The sequence below is a fragment of the Pteropus vampyrus genome, unplaced genomic scaffold, assembly GCF_000151845.1.
Source record: "Pteropus vampyrus isolate Shadow unplaced genomic scaffold, Pvam_2.0 Scaffold463, whole genome shotgun sequence".
Lineage (NCBI taxonomy): Eukaryota > Metazoa > Chordata > Mammalia > Chiroptera > Pteropodidae > Pteropus > Pteropus vampyrus.
Window position 1 is genome coordinate 434813 of NW_011889244.1, and position 16214 is coordinate 451026.

General features: G+C 39.8%; 1 protein-coding gene across 9 annotated transcripts in view; it reads right to left on the reverse strand.

Moving 5' to 3' along the window:
- Positions 1 to 5902: 5902 nt before the first annotated feature.
- The window catches only part of CARMIL1 (capping protein regulator and myosin 1 linker 1), a 268640-nt gene continuing 258328 nt past the window's right edge, over positions 5903 to 16214 (reverse strand). For 4 of the 9 annotated variants that reach the window (XM_023524450.1, XM_023524453.1, XM_023524449.1 and 1 more), the window contains 3 exons: positions 15625 to 15765; positions 12956 to 13105; positions 5903 to 6940 (listed from right to left, as the gene is read on the reverse strand). In XM_023524450.1, the coding sequence (XP_023380218.1) occupies positions 6804 to 6940; positions 12956 to 13105; positions 15625 to 15765 (428 nt within the window). In that variant the 3' untranslated portion in view covers positions 5903 to 6803. The remainder of the gene's footprint in view (positions 6941 to 12955; positions 13106 to 15624; positions 15766 to 16214) is intronic. The other 5 variants (XM_011382163.2, XM_011382161.2, XM_023524448.1 and 2 more) reach the window with 4 other exon arrangements.

Below are 16214 nucleotides of genomic sequence, written 5' to 3' on the forward strand. Positions count from 1 at the left end.
CACATATGTGTAAGTGAGGGTTTTTAATTAGGCTTATGCCTTATACCCCATGGAGGAGGAAAAACTTACTTCTACCCTTCTAAGTTCTTTCTGCTGGTTTAATAATAGAATCAACAGGAGACAGATTAACAAGAGAAATAACCAAATTTAATTACATACATATGTATGGAAACCCCACATAAATGAGAGTCAGAGACTCTGTATACATGAAAGGTTCAAACACAGAAAGTTAAAATGATATATATATGGTATTCTGTGATAAGGACTAGGTAAGTTTCCTTGGGGCTTCAGAGGAGAGGAAGGTCATTCACAGGATGTTAAGAGCAGATATTGAGTAATTAGAAGTTTGTAATGCCATACAGATAAGTCATAAAAAATTACTTCTGATAGACTCATTATGGGCAATTCCTCAAATTTAAATTCTTTAAGGGAGAAATAAAAGCTTCTCATGAGCCCACAGGGTCTTCATTGCTTTGGGCTTAAAATCATTCCCATGCCAATATGGCACATCTTGAGGACACTTGTTCTGATCTGCTTTACCCCAAAGAGGCATCTCCAGGGACCCAGCCGCCCCAGAAAACTGCTTGTCCCTGGTCCCATTACCCTGACCTGTTGTAATCCACACATACAAATGTACCAAGTATAGCTAGTCAGCTGGTCTTGATCAGCTGGGGCCTTCAGGCCTGGGGAGCTCTAGGGCCCTTCCCGAACCCCTGCATAGCCTCCAGTGTGGAGGGTGCCCTCACTCCTCCTAGAACTCATTTTGAGGGGGAAGATTTAAAGCAGTCCAGATTTTCTCACCTCAGCCTTCAGGGGAGAATGCATACATGTGGAAGTAAGGCCTATCAGTTAAGCTAATGTTTTGTTACCCCCAAAGGGCCAGAGGCAGCTCCTGAGATCTGGCCTATTCAGACACCTGCCTTGTTTCTATCTAGTCGTTGGTGCCCTGGACCTGCAGTAACCTGTACATGCACAGTAGGCACCTGCCACCTTCCTTGGGTAGCTAGGGCTTTTATGCCTGGGGTGCTTAGGGGTGGGGTCCCCAAACCCCTGTATAATTTCCAGTTTGGAGAGAGCCTCTACCCGTCCTGGCATTCATTGTGAAGTGGCAGCTTTAAGTGGCCACAATCCAAGTTTCTATTTGGACTTGCTGCCTGATGGGGTCCTTGGCTTTTCCAGTCATCGCAACATCCAGATGTCCCTCATTGGAAAAATCCATGCTAGCTTACCCATCCTCGCCCTGGCGAGGCAGTCCAGATCTTCCCATCTCAGACTTCAAGGGGAAGAATGATCATATGTGCAAGCGAGGGCTTTTAATTAGGCACATACATTGTTATCCCCAAGAGGTAGAGGCAGCTCCTGAGACCTGACCTCGCCAGACCACTGCTTTGTCCCCAGTACCTGATGCCAGAACCTACACAACCTGTACATCCACAGTAGGCAACCCATCCCCAGGCCCTGGACAGCTGGGGCCCTCCAGGCCTGTGGGGCTCAAGGGTGGCTCCCAACCACTTGCATACCCTGCAGTGTGCAAGAAGGCTCTACCCCTCCCCCAATTGCCATGAGATGGTAGATTCAAAGTGGCCACAGTCCATGTCCCCATCTGGACTTACTGTCTGATAGTTTTCTAGGCTTCTGTGGTAATCAATGTCCAGGTGTCTCCCATTGCAGAAAATTGTGGTTAGTTCACCTGCCTTTGCCCTGGCAAGACAGTCCAGAGCTTCCCATCTCAGCCTTCAGAGGGAAGAATGTGTATAAGTGTAGATGAGGGTTCTTAATTAGGTATATGCTTTGCTACCCCCTATAGCTAGAGGCCGCTTCTACGACCAGGCCTCTCCCAACACCTTCCTTGTTCTTGGTCTCTGGTGCTCTGAACCTGTGGTGGCAAGCATGTGCAGTAGATTCCCTGTCAGCAGGCTCTGAGCACCTGGGACCCTCCAAAACTAAGAGGCTCAGTGGGCAGCTCCCAAACCACTGCAAATCCTCCAGTGTAAGGGAGCCCCCACTATTCATGAAAACCATTGAGAAGGCAGCATGATGGGATTCCAAGTATCTTTAGCAATCAAGACTTCCAAGTGTCTCTGATTGCACAAATTCATGGCCAGCCCACTTGGCCTCACTCTGACAAGGCGGTCCAGATTTTTCCAGCTCAGCCTTCACGGAGGTGATGTGCATATGTGTAGATGAGGGCTTTTAATTAGGCATATGTTTTGTTATCACCAAGAACCAGATGTAGCTGCTGGGACACAATCTTCCCAGACACCTGCCTTGTTCTTGGTGCCCAGGAACTGAAGCATCTACTGACATGCAGTAAGTCACCTTGTCACCAGCCTTGGGCAGTGAGAGCTCTCCATACCTGACGGCCACCAGCATGGAGGGAACTCCCATCCCTCCAAATTATTGTTGTGAGGTGTTAGCTTTAAAGTGGCTACAGTTCAAATTCCCATTTGGAGTTGCTGTCTGGGCTCCATAGCCATTAAGATATCCAGGTGTCTCCCAATTCAGAAATTCATGTCCAGCCCATCTTGTCTTGCTCTGGAAAGGCAGTCCAGATTTTCCTAGTTCAGCCTTCTGGAAAGGAAATGAGCATGTATAGGTGAGAGTTTTTCTTAGGCATATGTTTTATTACTTCAAGAGCCAGAGGCAGATCCTGGTACTTGGATTCTCCAGACACCTGCCTTGTTCCTGATACAGAAGAGTGGTGAAATGTGCATGTGTAGTACATGTTCTCTTAGTGGGCCTCTCATCATCCTCTGAAGGATTAAGGAAAAAATGGTTCATGTATACAGACCATCTAATATCCATTATCCAGACCACCAAACATGACCAGCCATTATTAGACATCTTGACATCTGAATGATAAGCATCTTGGACCAATCCTTAGGCTAAGAATGCAGGACTGATTCTTCTCAAGAACGTACTTACTATAAGAACTCTTAGCTTTTCTTTTTTCTTCAGAACACTGGGAATTGCCAAGTTATGTTTTCAGTTTGAAATCCCTAAGACCTTTGAATAAATCTTTATCACTGATTTCTAACCAAAGCCTTCAGACTCTTTTCGAGTTTGTTAGGCATATATGGTGTCAAGAGTGGAATACAAAGAATGCTTTCCTTCAATTCTGGTGCTGCTATTGGATCCAAGTGAGGTAGCTGCTTGAGCTCTTTGTGCTCTGCTGTTCCACCAATGGCTCCAGGATTCCGGTGGTGAGCACTCTCAGTTCCAAATCTCCCTCCTTCAGTTGAGGTTTAGAGCTTTTATCATGGGATCTTCTGATACTAATTTTTGTCATAGGGCACCCTCTTTTTATTATGGATAGACAACTCCAATTTGGAATGGCAGCTGTATTTAGCATCCTTTGCTAAGTATTTGTCTCTATGGACTTCTGATAAAAAGGACAAATGGGAATTACAGTGGCCACCCTGGAGATCTTTTGAAATTCTAAAATTAGTATATTTACATGCACAATTAGTGGATCTTAGAAATGTTAAACAAGCTGAAAGGGAGGCATTTTTCAATTAGTAAAATCCTCTAAGGAATTAAATGATTCAAAGATAGCCTTATCACCTCTTTTGTCTTTTTGTTTGGTCTTGACAATTTTTGGGAGAATTTACCTTTAACAAGAAGACCTTCTAAAAGTTCCCCAAAGTTTCTTCTTTGGGAAATCTAGCTAATTATATGCAAACACTTTGGTACCTCCTTTTTAAAAAACAAAATGGACCAACTATGCAAAATAATTTGAAACTCTAATGGCCATTCAGGAAAAATTTGGTTTTATGTTCACCTCAAGGGGCCTCCCTTAAAAAGGGAATTCCAAACTTCTTTGGTACAATGGACTGAATTCTTTGATTAACATATAGAAGCTTCTAAAAGGCAAAATGACTTTGAAAGAATACCTATAAAAGGATCCTAAAAGAAACTTTGACCTTCTGAGCAGTTGCTTTAATGTTTCTTACTGTTGGCCACATGAGACTGGCAGGAGGGGCAGAGATGTGAAGTAAGCAGGCCCCACGCCTATGGTATCGTGGTTAAGAGGTGAGTGGGCTGTCATGGCTGCAGAGTTGACCCCAACCCCTGGCGAGGTACAAGGCTCCCAGCCCCGCACTGGGCTCCCCAGCCCAGGGCGCCAGTGCAGGGAAGAGAAGTCTCTATAACATTTGGCTGTGAAAGCCAGTGAAGATTGTGGCTGAGTGAGACAGAGGGATGCTGGATTCCCAGGCATTCCTCTTCAAGGCCCTATGCAGAGACTCACTCATAAACTCACTTGCCCCGAGTTCCAGCACTGGGGCAGCAGCTTAAAAAGTACAAGACATATAGGAAGGAGTAAGGGATAGAGGGGCAGGGGTCAGGAAAGTGCTGGCAGATGCCACTGTTTCTTTATTGAGTCCTCCCTCTGCCCAGGTAGCAGGGACAGGCAAGTACCATAGCTGAGCTCTCCGTTAACTTGGTTAACACTGTTCATCTGGCCCTGGTGATTCCCTGAGACCCTGCCCCACCCGACTCACATGCCAAACCCTAAACCTAACCCTAATGCTATATCTTACCCTCCCTAACACTAATTGTAACCCTAACCCAAAATGTAAGATAAAAAATTACTTTTAAACCATAGCCCTATAAACTCATCCTTCTTCAGAACCCTAAACATCAAACGTAGTCTAACATTAACTTTCTATCTAACCTCAACCCTAAACCTTTTCTCAAACTTAACCACACCCCTAACAGTAATCTTAACCCTGTACCTAACATCAACCCTAACCTTAACACAAATGTTAACTCTATGCCTAACCTCAACACTAATCCTATACGATACCCTACTCTTAACATTAACATAAACCCTAACCCTGACTGTATACTTAACCCTCTCCATAACCCTAACCCTAAACCTGCTAGAAACCCTAACCTAACCTTTATAACCAAACTAATCTGACCCTGCACCTAACAACCCTAACCCTATCAGTTCTAATTTCAAAACCAAACCTTACCCTCACCCCAACCCTAACCCTAACCCTAACATTAAACCTAACTTCTAAGCTATCATGATACCTAACCTCTACCTTAACCCTCTCCATTATCTAATTCTAACTTTAAACCAAACACTAATCTACACCACTAAACAAAAACCTAATCCTATATATAACCTCAAGCCTAACTCTACAACTCCAACATTAAACATAACCCTAACCATATACCTAATCTGAACCTAAAACTTGACACTAACCCTAAACCTATACCTAACCCTTCCCATAACCCCAACCCTAACCCTAACACTTGCCCTATATCGAACTTCAACTCCAACTCTTACCCTAAACTTAATCTTATGCCTAACTTAAAACCTGAGCTTAACCTGAAACCTGTCCCTATACCTAACCCATTCCATAACCCTAATGGTAACTCTAATCCTATCCCTATACCTAACCTCAACCCCTAACCCAAACCCTAAATAATAACCTAAAATCCAACTCAACCTTAACCCTAACCATCTACAAAACCTCAATCCTAATTCTAACCCTAAACCTAACCCTATACATAAAATCAACCCTAAATGTAACCCTAAACAGTCATATCACACAGCCCCACCTACCGTGATTCTTTCCAACAGACGACCGCACTGCTGGCAACTCTTCCAATCATACTTCATAGTTCACATTCACATCCCATATATGACCCTTGATTTGAAGCAATGGGAACTGATCAAATTCATAAATAAACCTTTCGATAAATTTCATGATTTCTCAAAGATGAGAGTAGGCAATAGAATCATCAAGTTTCATTTATTTTGAATGTAACTTGGGTGGATTATCTGGGAACTGTAATTATTCTGGATTTGTGTGTGTGGCGGGGAGTGGGAAACACAGTTCATCAGCACAAGCCAAACCTAAGTTAAAAAAGTAACTGGAGGTCAAAATTCCACTTGTAAAATCAGTTTATTGGTATAAATATACATCCAAATAAAATACCTTTAGCCAGTAATGTAAGTGAATATTTGCGAATGTCTTAAAAAGAGTAGTATTTTGATTTTTTACAAGTGTCAAAGTATTCTCTTTTAAAATCACACATTAAAAGCTAATATGCAGAGAGAAATTAAAGGCCTTCAAAGAACACAAATATTCATAAATCTTCATTCCAATCAACTATATACATTAATCTGGGCACATGGTAGAGGCAGCCATGGACCTCTCTCACTCTGTTCTTGCTGTGCTTGTTGATGGTACTGCAAAGGTCACTGACCAAGTTTAAATGTACAATTCTACATCAGGAAGGAAGAAGTTCCCACGGGAGAATGTAGAAACCATACCAAAGATCTAATATATATAATTTATACAAATGATTAGTGTGCTCTGTTAATATAATTACAATGTGCAATTGCATACATCAAGAATACATTTTGCTATTGAGTCAAGTGCAGATTTGACACAGGTACATGCAAGAATACCCCACTGGTACCTGGATGACATTCTTGTACAGGTTCATATCCAGTTACTTTGTTCACCTCCAAACTCTCATTTGCAGGGCAAACAGTAGCTGCCTCAGAGAAATTCAAGTACAGCCCATGGGATATTTGCTGGCATTTGTTGAAGGCATATGAAGGAATGCTTAGAAATCAAATGCCAAGGGTTGAGAGAAGCCCAAATGTTCTTTGATTACCAAGAAATGGGTCTGTTAAAAAAAAAGGAAAGATAGAAGGAAAAGGAAAAAAAAAAAGAGCACCAAGAGAAGAGTGCATAGAAAGTGGGAAGTATTGCCCTGGGTTCTTCTCTGATGGCTAACAAAGTGCCCTGCACGGCGGGACTTCTGTGTGGTGACCTTCACACAAAAATAAACTCTTTTTCTGCTTCTTCCCCAGAGTCACTAGATTTGCTGCCTTGATGGCTGTCTTTACTGGAGGACCACTGCTTTTGATCTTGATACTCCTGGGCCTGCTGGCCCCAGCTTCTCCTTGAAACTGAAACAGAAAGAAAAGGAAGTTACCACTGATTAACAAGGTAATACCAGTGACCTCACCAGTAATGGGATGAGATGCAGGGCCCTGAAGAGTGAGGGGGATCAGGATGAACTGTCTCAGAAACAACTTACCAATTATATTTAGATTCCAGACAGAAATTACACCAACGAAATGGAAAAAATTAAAACAACATATAAAACTCCAGTCTACGAGAGGGTGAGCCTCTAATAGATATAGTTGATAATCTGAGGGTGAAGACCCCAGAAGGTGAGGATGAAGGGAGGGAGTGAAGGGAGATGTCAGGAAGGAGAAGCGCTCCGAAGCTAATGTGCAGGTGACCTCCTGTCACAGTTGCCCCCTTGTGCATTAGAGAGAACAGGGCAAACAGCTTTGAGGAGTCACTGCTGGACAGATGTTCCCTTTGGTGCCTCTGCAGGACATTTAGGTTTGACTGAGATTTTCTACTTTGGGACAAGATATAAGGAAAGGTCCCAGCCATCTTCGTCAGACTTTTCTGTCTCACAGAAAACCTGTTTCACTCTCTAGATGAATAGTTTAAAGTCTTGTGAAAATGAATTAATACCGCCTATGGTCTATTCAATCTTTTTGGAAGTAGCCTCCAGGAAGAACTGCCATTATCGTTGCCTATTCTGATTACATATAAACATGAAGGATTCGCTGAGACTTTACAAAGCAATGATGAAGAATATTTGCTGGAACTGAGCCTTTGTCATGTTCCATGTCAGGCACTTTCTGTTTTTATTATTGCTATTCTTCACTACTATCCTGGAAGATAGGTTTTGTAATACCTGGAATCAAATTTAAATTACGTCTCTCTTCAAAGCTTATGTTTTTCCCAACTAGATCACAGCTGTAATGCCACTATACCTTGGGAAAAGGTTCTGGTGCCATATACCAAAGTAATAAGGGTTATTATTACTTACCAAGTCTATTATATAGACACACCCCTTAAGCTAAAAATACCAAACCCATGCACTCTATCTGGCTTGAAAGAAGAGTGCAGCTGCCTCATCACTCAGAAATTTCCAGGTCCTGGAAAAGCAATAGGATTCAGTAGATGCTTCTGATCATTTTAATTTTATCATTATGCTAAAGAACTCATCTTGCCAGGAACTAGCTATTTAAATGTTTAATCCACTAAAAAGTGTTTCAGGAAGTAAAAGCTAATGGAACCTAATAGTAAAAGTGCAAACATCATAAAGTACTTCTCTTGCCAATCTGGCTATCAGGGCTGATTCTGATCTCTAGACAATAAAAATTTAAATGTTTAGTTAATTATATTAACTTGAAATTACTGCAAATTCTGAAAAGAATAAACCTTTCAAATCTCATAATGAAGGTAAGTAATTAAAAAAAATTTTGACTTCTTTTATCCAACAGTTTTTATTTATTTATTTATTTTTGGGGTGGGGAGGAAGCAATGAATAAATATCATAACTGATTTTTATTTTTTAGAATAGAGTAAAAAAATTGAATGTACTCATTTGATTGGTTCTTTGAAAGTTGTTTACAAGCCAGGTTCTAGGAAGAAGGTACATAATTTTCTATAGTTTGCCCTTTATCACAAAACTGATTTGATAGTAATACAGAGTCCTTTAAAATTCTCAACTTTTGTGTGTACTATGAACAGGAGGAAGTAGATTTATAATGACATCATCTGAAAGACACCTTTCTAATAATTTAACCTCAAAATAGAGCATTATTAGCAAAATCTGACAGAAAATTTTATTCATTCCATTTTAAAACCAAAATAAGCTGCTCTTCTGTATCAAGCGACTCAAGAATAAATTTCCAAAACTACAGGTTCAAGGGAAGAGATATGGTGATACATTGCTCATTTGTCTTCAGAGCAAACATATTTGCTCCAGTTCCTAGATTTAAAAAACTTTTCAAACTTCTCAATATTTTAGCTTCTTGGAAATCCCAGGTCTAATTAATGTTATGTGATATGACATCTGAGTACTCTCTAAAAATGGAGAAATTCATGCAATCGAAAATGTTTATGTCATAGATAAAAACTGAGATAACCCTGGACCAGTGTGATTGTAGCAGGGCTGGTTGACATTCAGAGAAATCCAACACAGGAATCTTCCCACAAAAAGCAGCCTGTCCTTTAGTCTCTAGCTAAGTGACACTGGGCTTCTGAGTCCTCGGGCTGGGGGATGGGAGGATATAGCAAACATTAACAAGTTACCAGGCTGGGTTCTGGGATGGTGGCATAGACTCAGTACTCATCATGAAAGCAACAATTTTAATTCATCCAATCCAGTCACTGAGAGGAATAATAACATGTCCTTTCTAGAGGGTTGCCAAAGTAGATCACTATGGCAATGACACTATTTAAAAATTCATTCCCAAAATATTCATTTTCATTGACTAAACTCTATCATATGTGAGTGTGAATGTGATAAGGAGACTCGTACCAGGCTGACATTTTCCTTAGTATCATAGGCAGCACCATTCTCGGATAGGAAAACTGAGGCATAGTGAGGTTAAGGAACTAAGGTCACACAACTAACACAGTTAAGTTTGGAAACCAAAGCACTCTGTCTCCCAGCCTCCTACCTTCCTGTTAATCCAGATCACCAGTTACAAACAACTTTCTAGGGGGAATGTTGTTTGTCAAGTTTGTTTTCCAGTCTTTAGGCAGCATCTAATTAGGATGCTAATTACAATGATATTGAAGTAGGTTTGGTAAGGATCCCATTACTGGACAGCCTAAATAAGATTACGTTTGCTTGAAACTTCAAACTTCAGAAATTATTTAAAAATATTTATAAAATTCAGACTTTTTACTAATTCAGATGAACCTTCTTGGCAGCCTGACTTGATGTTTTTTATACAGAGTAAAAAAAAAATCAAACTGTTTTCGTAACACTTATTCAAGGCAAGTATTCATACAGTTAAAGTCCTGGAGGGTCTCTATACATGTGTCTATATACATATTTATTACTACTCCATATACCATTAAAACTATAAGATACCCGAGTAAGTAAACAGGTAATTTATTCAACACAAACACTTCAAATATATTCACATCCTGTTTATAGTGGTGATAATTGGCACAGAGGCTCAAACATTCTTGAAGATGATTTGACTTTGCATATATATGCAAATATATATGCTAATTTTAAAGCTTCTGAAACATGCATATAAACTCAGAATTAGAGATTCATATGAAAATTTGAGCTTTTCTCCATTTTAAGCTCCACTGACATCCTTATTTTCCAGAAGAAAAACATTATGACCTTAAAATAATATTCGGTAGTCAGCCCTGATTTTTTACACCTTCTGGCAAGAGCCAAAAATGCCAACTAACTGTTATATTTCTTTTGAAGAACTCATATAGGGGTAGTAGAATCCAGATCTGGTGAAAAAGTAGACTAGAGCACTGGATTACAGATTATAAGCCATAGCCAAATATTTGTTGGCTATATTTTGAATTATGGAAGAAGCAAGTGATACATAAAAACAAACTCAGAATTAGATGGCCTATATAAATAGGATACATTACAGTTCATACAAAGCCAAAATCAACTATTTTCTTCAAGAAAACGAAACATGTTCTAATGAAAACATCACAGAGTAGAATTAATTGTAGAGGGAAATGATATGAAATTCAAAAGATGCAGTTATAAATATTTCTAGTAAAAGAAAGCATTTTACCTGTCAAATCAATATTGAAATAACCACACAATTAAAAAATGATAATCATGATAAAAATATGCAGTGTGCTTTGAGAACAATAGCCTCTGTTTCATCGATACGTGATTGAGGAAAATCAGAGAGCTGTTTTAGGATAAATAGAGCTGCTTTTTAAAGATTTAAGGGAAAGTACACAGAGCTACTTTTAAAAGATTTAAAGGAAAATACAGACAATGGTTTAATAAAATTGCTCTGCTAAGTGCTATTTGTTAACCAGAAACTATTCAGAAAGCAGACTGCTATGCAGTTCTCAAGGGTGAAACAGTCAAGTGCTAAAAATTGGCACTAACAAAATAAAATTATATTACATGTAAAATTTAATTGAAGCTCCTGTAAAATTACTTTTTTTGTTCTGGTATCTCAAAAAATCAAGGCAGAAAAGCAAATACAAGGTGGTCCAATTTAATTCCATCGAAATCTGACAATAGCCCATCACAATCAGAATTTCAAGCAAAGAGGTCATGAGAAAATCTAAGACAGACACAGAATTTCTTGCCTTTTTAAGATTTGTCTTATCTCTGTCTTCATCTTCTTTTTACTCTAACTCAAGGCCTTTTAGGATAATTGGTGTGGCACCGGGAGGTGGCCTCTTTTGTGTAAAAAGCGCTTTTAATGGCCTAATGAAGATAGAACTTGCATTGCATCAAGGGTGCTTTGTTAATAACCAAGTAACATAAGTCAACTGATATAATAGTTCAAATGTAAATTTCCCAAATCTAGAAATATCTATGTGACCTTCAGTGTCTTAATTCAAAGAAGCAATGCAGAGATAGAGCTTCTGATTTAATATATTCTAAGAAGTAACTCTGCCTCTCTTCAGAAAATAAAGGTCTTAGGTGTTCATTTATATAATTTTTCTATAACTTGAAGATAACAGATTTCCTTGAAAATATCAGAGAAAAATCTCTTGTAGAGAGAAGAGTTACTGTAATCACCTTTTTATAAACATGTCTACCACACAAGAAATCCTTTACAAGTGAAGGAGCAAGCCAGTGGGTTTTCTCTAGGCAGGTGCTACCTGGCCCAAACAATATGGTCTATCCATACGTGACCTTCAGACTTCATTTTATGCTATGGGTCTTGGCCTAAACTCCACCCCATCATCTGGTTAGTGTGCACCTGACCAGCATGCAAGTCAGGGCACATGGCTCATCCAACAGTGCTGGCGAAGAAGGCTGGCTCCAACTACTGCTGCTGGTGGAAGTTGGTAGATGCTTTTTTATTGTTTTTGTTTTTAAATCTATGTCAAAGAGAGTCCTCAAAACAATAGTTCCTACTTGAGGAATCATAATTCATTGAGTTGTGAAGCTGTAAGAAGGGTCAAAGAGGTTTATTATCAATAATAAAGTGTGCTCAAGTTTGAGAATGGTTTATCCTTTTGCAAAAGAAGTTATTCCTATAATAAGGTCACTCCCATTGACTTGCCTTCTGGGGTACTTTCTCAGGAGGCAGTGAAGGATGTGGAATTATAGCTAGAAAGCTGTGCCATGCTCTTCATCCCTAGAGCCAATTTACTTATATGTTAACCTCTGATAAAGTTTTACAAGAGTAATCAGTCACAAAAAAAGAAAATTCCTCTCTGAATCAGCAATGATTGTTCTACAATTTCTCACTGGAGATTAAAGCTGATTTGAAATGTCTCCTTTTTGTCTCTTGGGACAGTCCTCACCTGAACAGAACATTACAGAATTTACTACAGTGTCAAATGAAAGACGTCATAGAGTAACTGCTGTGAAATAGAATAAATTGTTCTTAGAGTTTAAAAAGTTAACTGACATTTCTCACTAAAAGGTCATAAAATGTCAATTGAAAGATCACGTATATGACACAAGGTCTTCATTTAGTAGCTGGCTTTTTATTGATTCTTTTCTAAAATAATGTAAAGTGTTAAGCCAATATTCCCTAAAGGTACAAAGTGTGTTACTCTAAGAATTTCTGATCCAATCCTAGTTTAAATCTAATAGAACAGAGAGAAAAAGGAAGAGGATAGGAGATGTGACGCCACATAGAAAAATAAACCGACATAATCGCAAAAATTTGAAAGGACACATCACTATACTCCAAGATAACTTGATCTTCCTCATAAGAATTCCTAATTTAAAATTTTAAGTTAAAAACTTTTTGCCTCAAATGGAAGGACCATCCTGTTGCCATTTAGGAAAAAAAAATCAGTAGTATGAATTGAATTATCCTAGTCCGAGGACAGAAGTTACTCGATTAAAGTTTGTTTTTGTTAGTGCCAGTTCATAAGCTTTGGGGCAGTGAGGGATGATAATCGAAGGCTCTAACCATTTGTTGGCTGTGACTTCCTGTGCCCAACTGCATTCACCTCTTCTTCTGCAATGGTGGAGTACAGTTTTGAAGATCTTTTCTCTTTACTGGAAGGCTTGTCACTGTCATGATCTGAATGTCTTTTGTAATAATCTCCTCTTTGCACTACTGAGGAAAAGGGATTCATTTTACCCTTTATATTAGCAAATACATCAATGTATTGACATTAATATTAAACATTAACAAATATTAAACATTAAAAATTAAAAATTAAATATCAGCTTACCCACCCCACTTAGGATTCAAGGAACCTATAGTGCTGGTCCTGAACAGATGCACCATCGTCTACAGAATTCAACAGCCAACATTATGGAAATATCGTGCAAAATGAGGTGAGCTCTGAATCTGCTCCCTAAAGGTACTAACAAAAAGGCCCCAACATTACCATTTTGATTCCAGGATGGATTAATGAAGATCACATTCACTATGGAATAATCCCCCAAAATCACAGCAGTTTACCTGTTTCAGAAATTAGTTGGGCACGCTAGTCCAAAGGGAGGCACAGAACAAGGAAATGAAGTAACCAGCATGAATAATGTACAAGAAAATAGGAGCACATCATGAACACTTTTTTAAAGAAAAAGAAAGACAGGGTTCACAAGTGGCTCTCATTCCTGGGCCAGCTTAGTGGGCAAGCTGATAAATGAACTGAAGTCAAAATCTTACCACCTCGGCCATTAGAAATGTATATTTTCATTCCAATTTCAGTACCAAGTGATACCAGAATAATTCTGTGATTAACTTATTCTAGATCCCAGGTGGGAAAGTGTTGGTTTCCACAGCTCTATACTCCCTACCATCTACCTGGGAAGTTGGAGGCATGTACCATTCATAATGTTTGCTTTTATGGGGAGGGAGGAAGGGAATCAAACACTTACCTCTCAAGCTTTGAAGTGTCTAAGGAGCAACTCTCATTTTTAACTTCCGGTGGAGAGAACCCACCCATGACATTCTCAAAACGACTAAGGACATGCTAGTGGTGGCATCTAGTACGTCACCCACTTTGTGAACTATACACGCTCTGTACACACATTCTTACTCATGAGGCTGGTGGGTTATTCTAGGCCTTGTTTGAATCATATAGGCATCTAGAAAATATCACTTCAAAAATGTTAATTATTATTCAACCTTGACCTTTTCTTTTTAATCCTTCCATATTTCAATTGCTTTTGAAAAGACGAGCATTCTTAATTAATCACTTCCCCCACCTACACACACCCATGATTCCTTCAGACATTTTCAAAGTTTCCTTAGAAATGAAGCGAAAAAGTCAGCAGTTGCAGAAGGAAAATGAGCATAGGTACAGGGGAGGGGCTGTGTGGCATGACCAGGGCTGTCAGGGACACTTGCTGGCTCAAGCCACTCTGATCCAGCACCACCAAAGGCTCTTCTTTCTATACCAAGTCTTCCAAAGGCTGTGGCTATAACACTGACCCTGTGTTTATTTACCATGTATAATACGACTGTACATGCCAGCCACCTTTTACGGCTTTGGTTTCTCTGTGTGACAGAAGTGGTTTATCAGTTTTGGTCAAAATCCCACCTTCTTTTGTTTTTGGCCAATAGGTGGGTAAAGCTTGTACCCACCAAAAAAATCTGCAGAATAGAGATGAGAAAGCAGGCAGTGTCATTTCTTTCATTCGATTCCCGAATCACTAAGACAGCACTCAGAACTACTTCCTAATGATTTCAAAACTACCATCAATAAAAGAAAACTGGCCAATGTAGGAAGCTGTCAGAGGCAAGAGGTCAAAAAATTCTAAAGCGTCAAGCAAATCTGAAATAAAACAAAGCAACCCCAACCCACAATAAGAGCCATCTGGACACGATGACTTGTGTGGCTCTGGAATTTCTTTACAGATGGGGCTTAAAGACAGTAATCACATTATACTTTATGAAAGAAAGAACCCAAGAGTTAACTGTGCATTTAATGGAATAAGGGAGGTGGGCAAAAGAGATGGGGGGGTGGGGTGCAGAAGCCACTCAAACACGCTTCCCTTCCACTCACTGCCGCTCCTGATCTGACTGGGAGATGGCATACACGCCCCAGGACTATCTTGCTCTGCTTCTAACCCACAAATTAGAAGGAGCAAACTGGTACAATGATGCTCTGAGCGTGTCCATGCAGATGCCACCTTCTAGGAATGAGCAACATCTGACTTCATGACTGAGCAAGCACAGTGAGCCCCAAGGTCATTCGGGTTCAGTTGCTCCTGAACCACAGCAACGATCATTCACAACCAGGGGAAGCTTTTCTTGGAAATAATGGGACCTAGAAACGTACAAGTAGCATCAAATGAGTCACCAAATAATATTTAAGGCACTCCTGATATGCTAGGAGTCAGTGTAGGTGCATCTAATGGTGACTGTGACAAAGACATGAGACCTCTGGGCTGGCGTCTCAGTTATGCTTTTCGTTCTTTGTGTGTGGTCCTCTATTAAGATCCAATGTCATCGCCAATGTTGAATCAAGCTTCTGAACCAAGAAACCGCTCTGGTTCCAAAATTTAACCCAAGGGGTGCTGACTTAAACAAAATCTAAGATATTAGTTAAGTCCAGGATAGATTCCTTTCTCTTAAAATCACTCTCCTTGGGGAGCACTAACTTGGAGAAAAACATTTCTTACCTTCCTGGGAAAATGTCCTGGGGCTGGGCTGGGGGCTACCCTGGCCTTCTTTCTCCTTGTCCGAAGGAACTTTTTTCAGGACGGGCGGAAGAAGAGCAACTTTAGGGGAACTGTGGCCAGGTGGAGAGTCTGGGACGTCCTCTGTGGAGACATAAACACACAAGTTAAATTGTTCCATAAACTGGATTCCTCAAACATAAGCTGGGTTATTCCAATACAAGTGACTAATAATTTTTAAAAAGCATCATAGGATTTTTCTGACCAAAAACTAGTTTCATGTTTTTGCTCCGTGAACTAATAAAATCCACAAACAATAGAGAGAAAAATAATGAAAACAAAATGAAGGTTAGATCTCGCATAGATGTAAATCTACCTTGCAGACACAGAATTCCAATGAACTGATATTTGAAAATTACACTGTAGGTGAACTAATGTTCCTTCTGCCTCAAACTCAAAGACTGTGGTTTTCATAAAATATGTAAAATTTAGTCCACAGCCATGCTACCCTGAACAAGCCCGATCCTGTCTGATCTCAGAAGCTAAGCCGGGTCGGGCCTGGTTAGTACTTGGATGGGAGACCACCTAGGAAG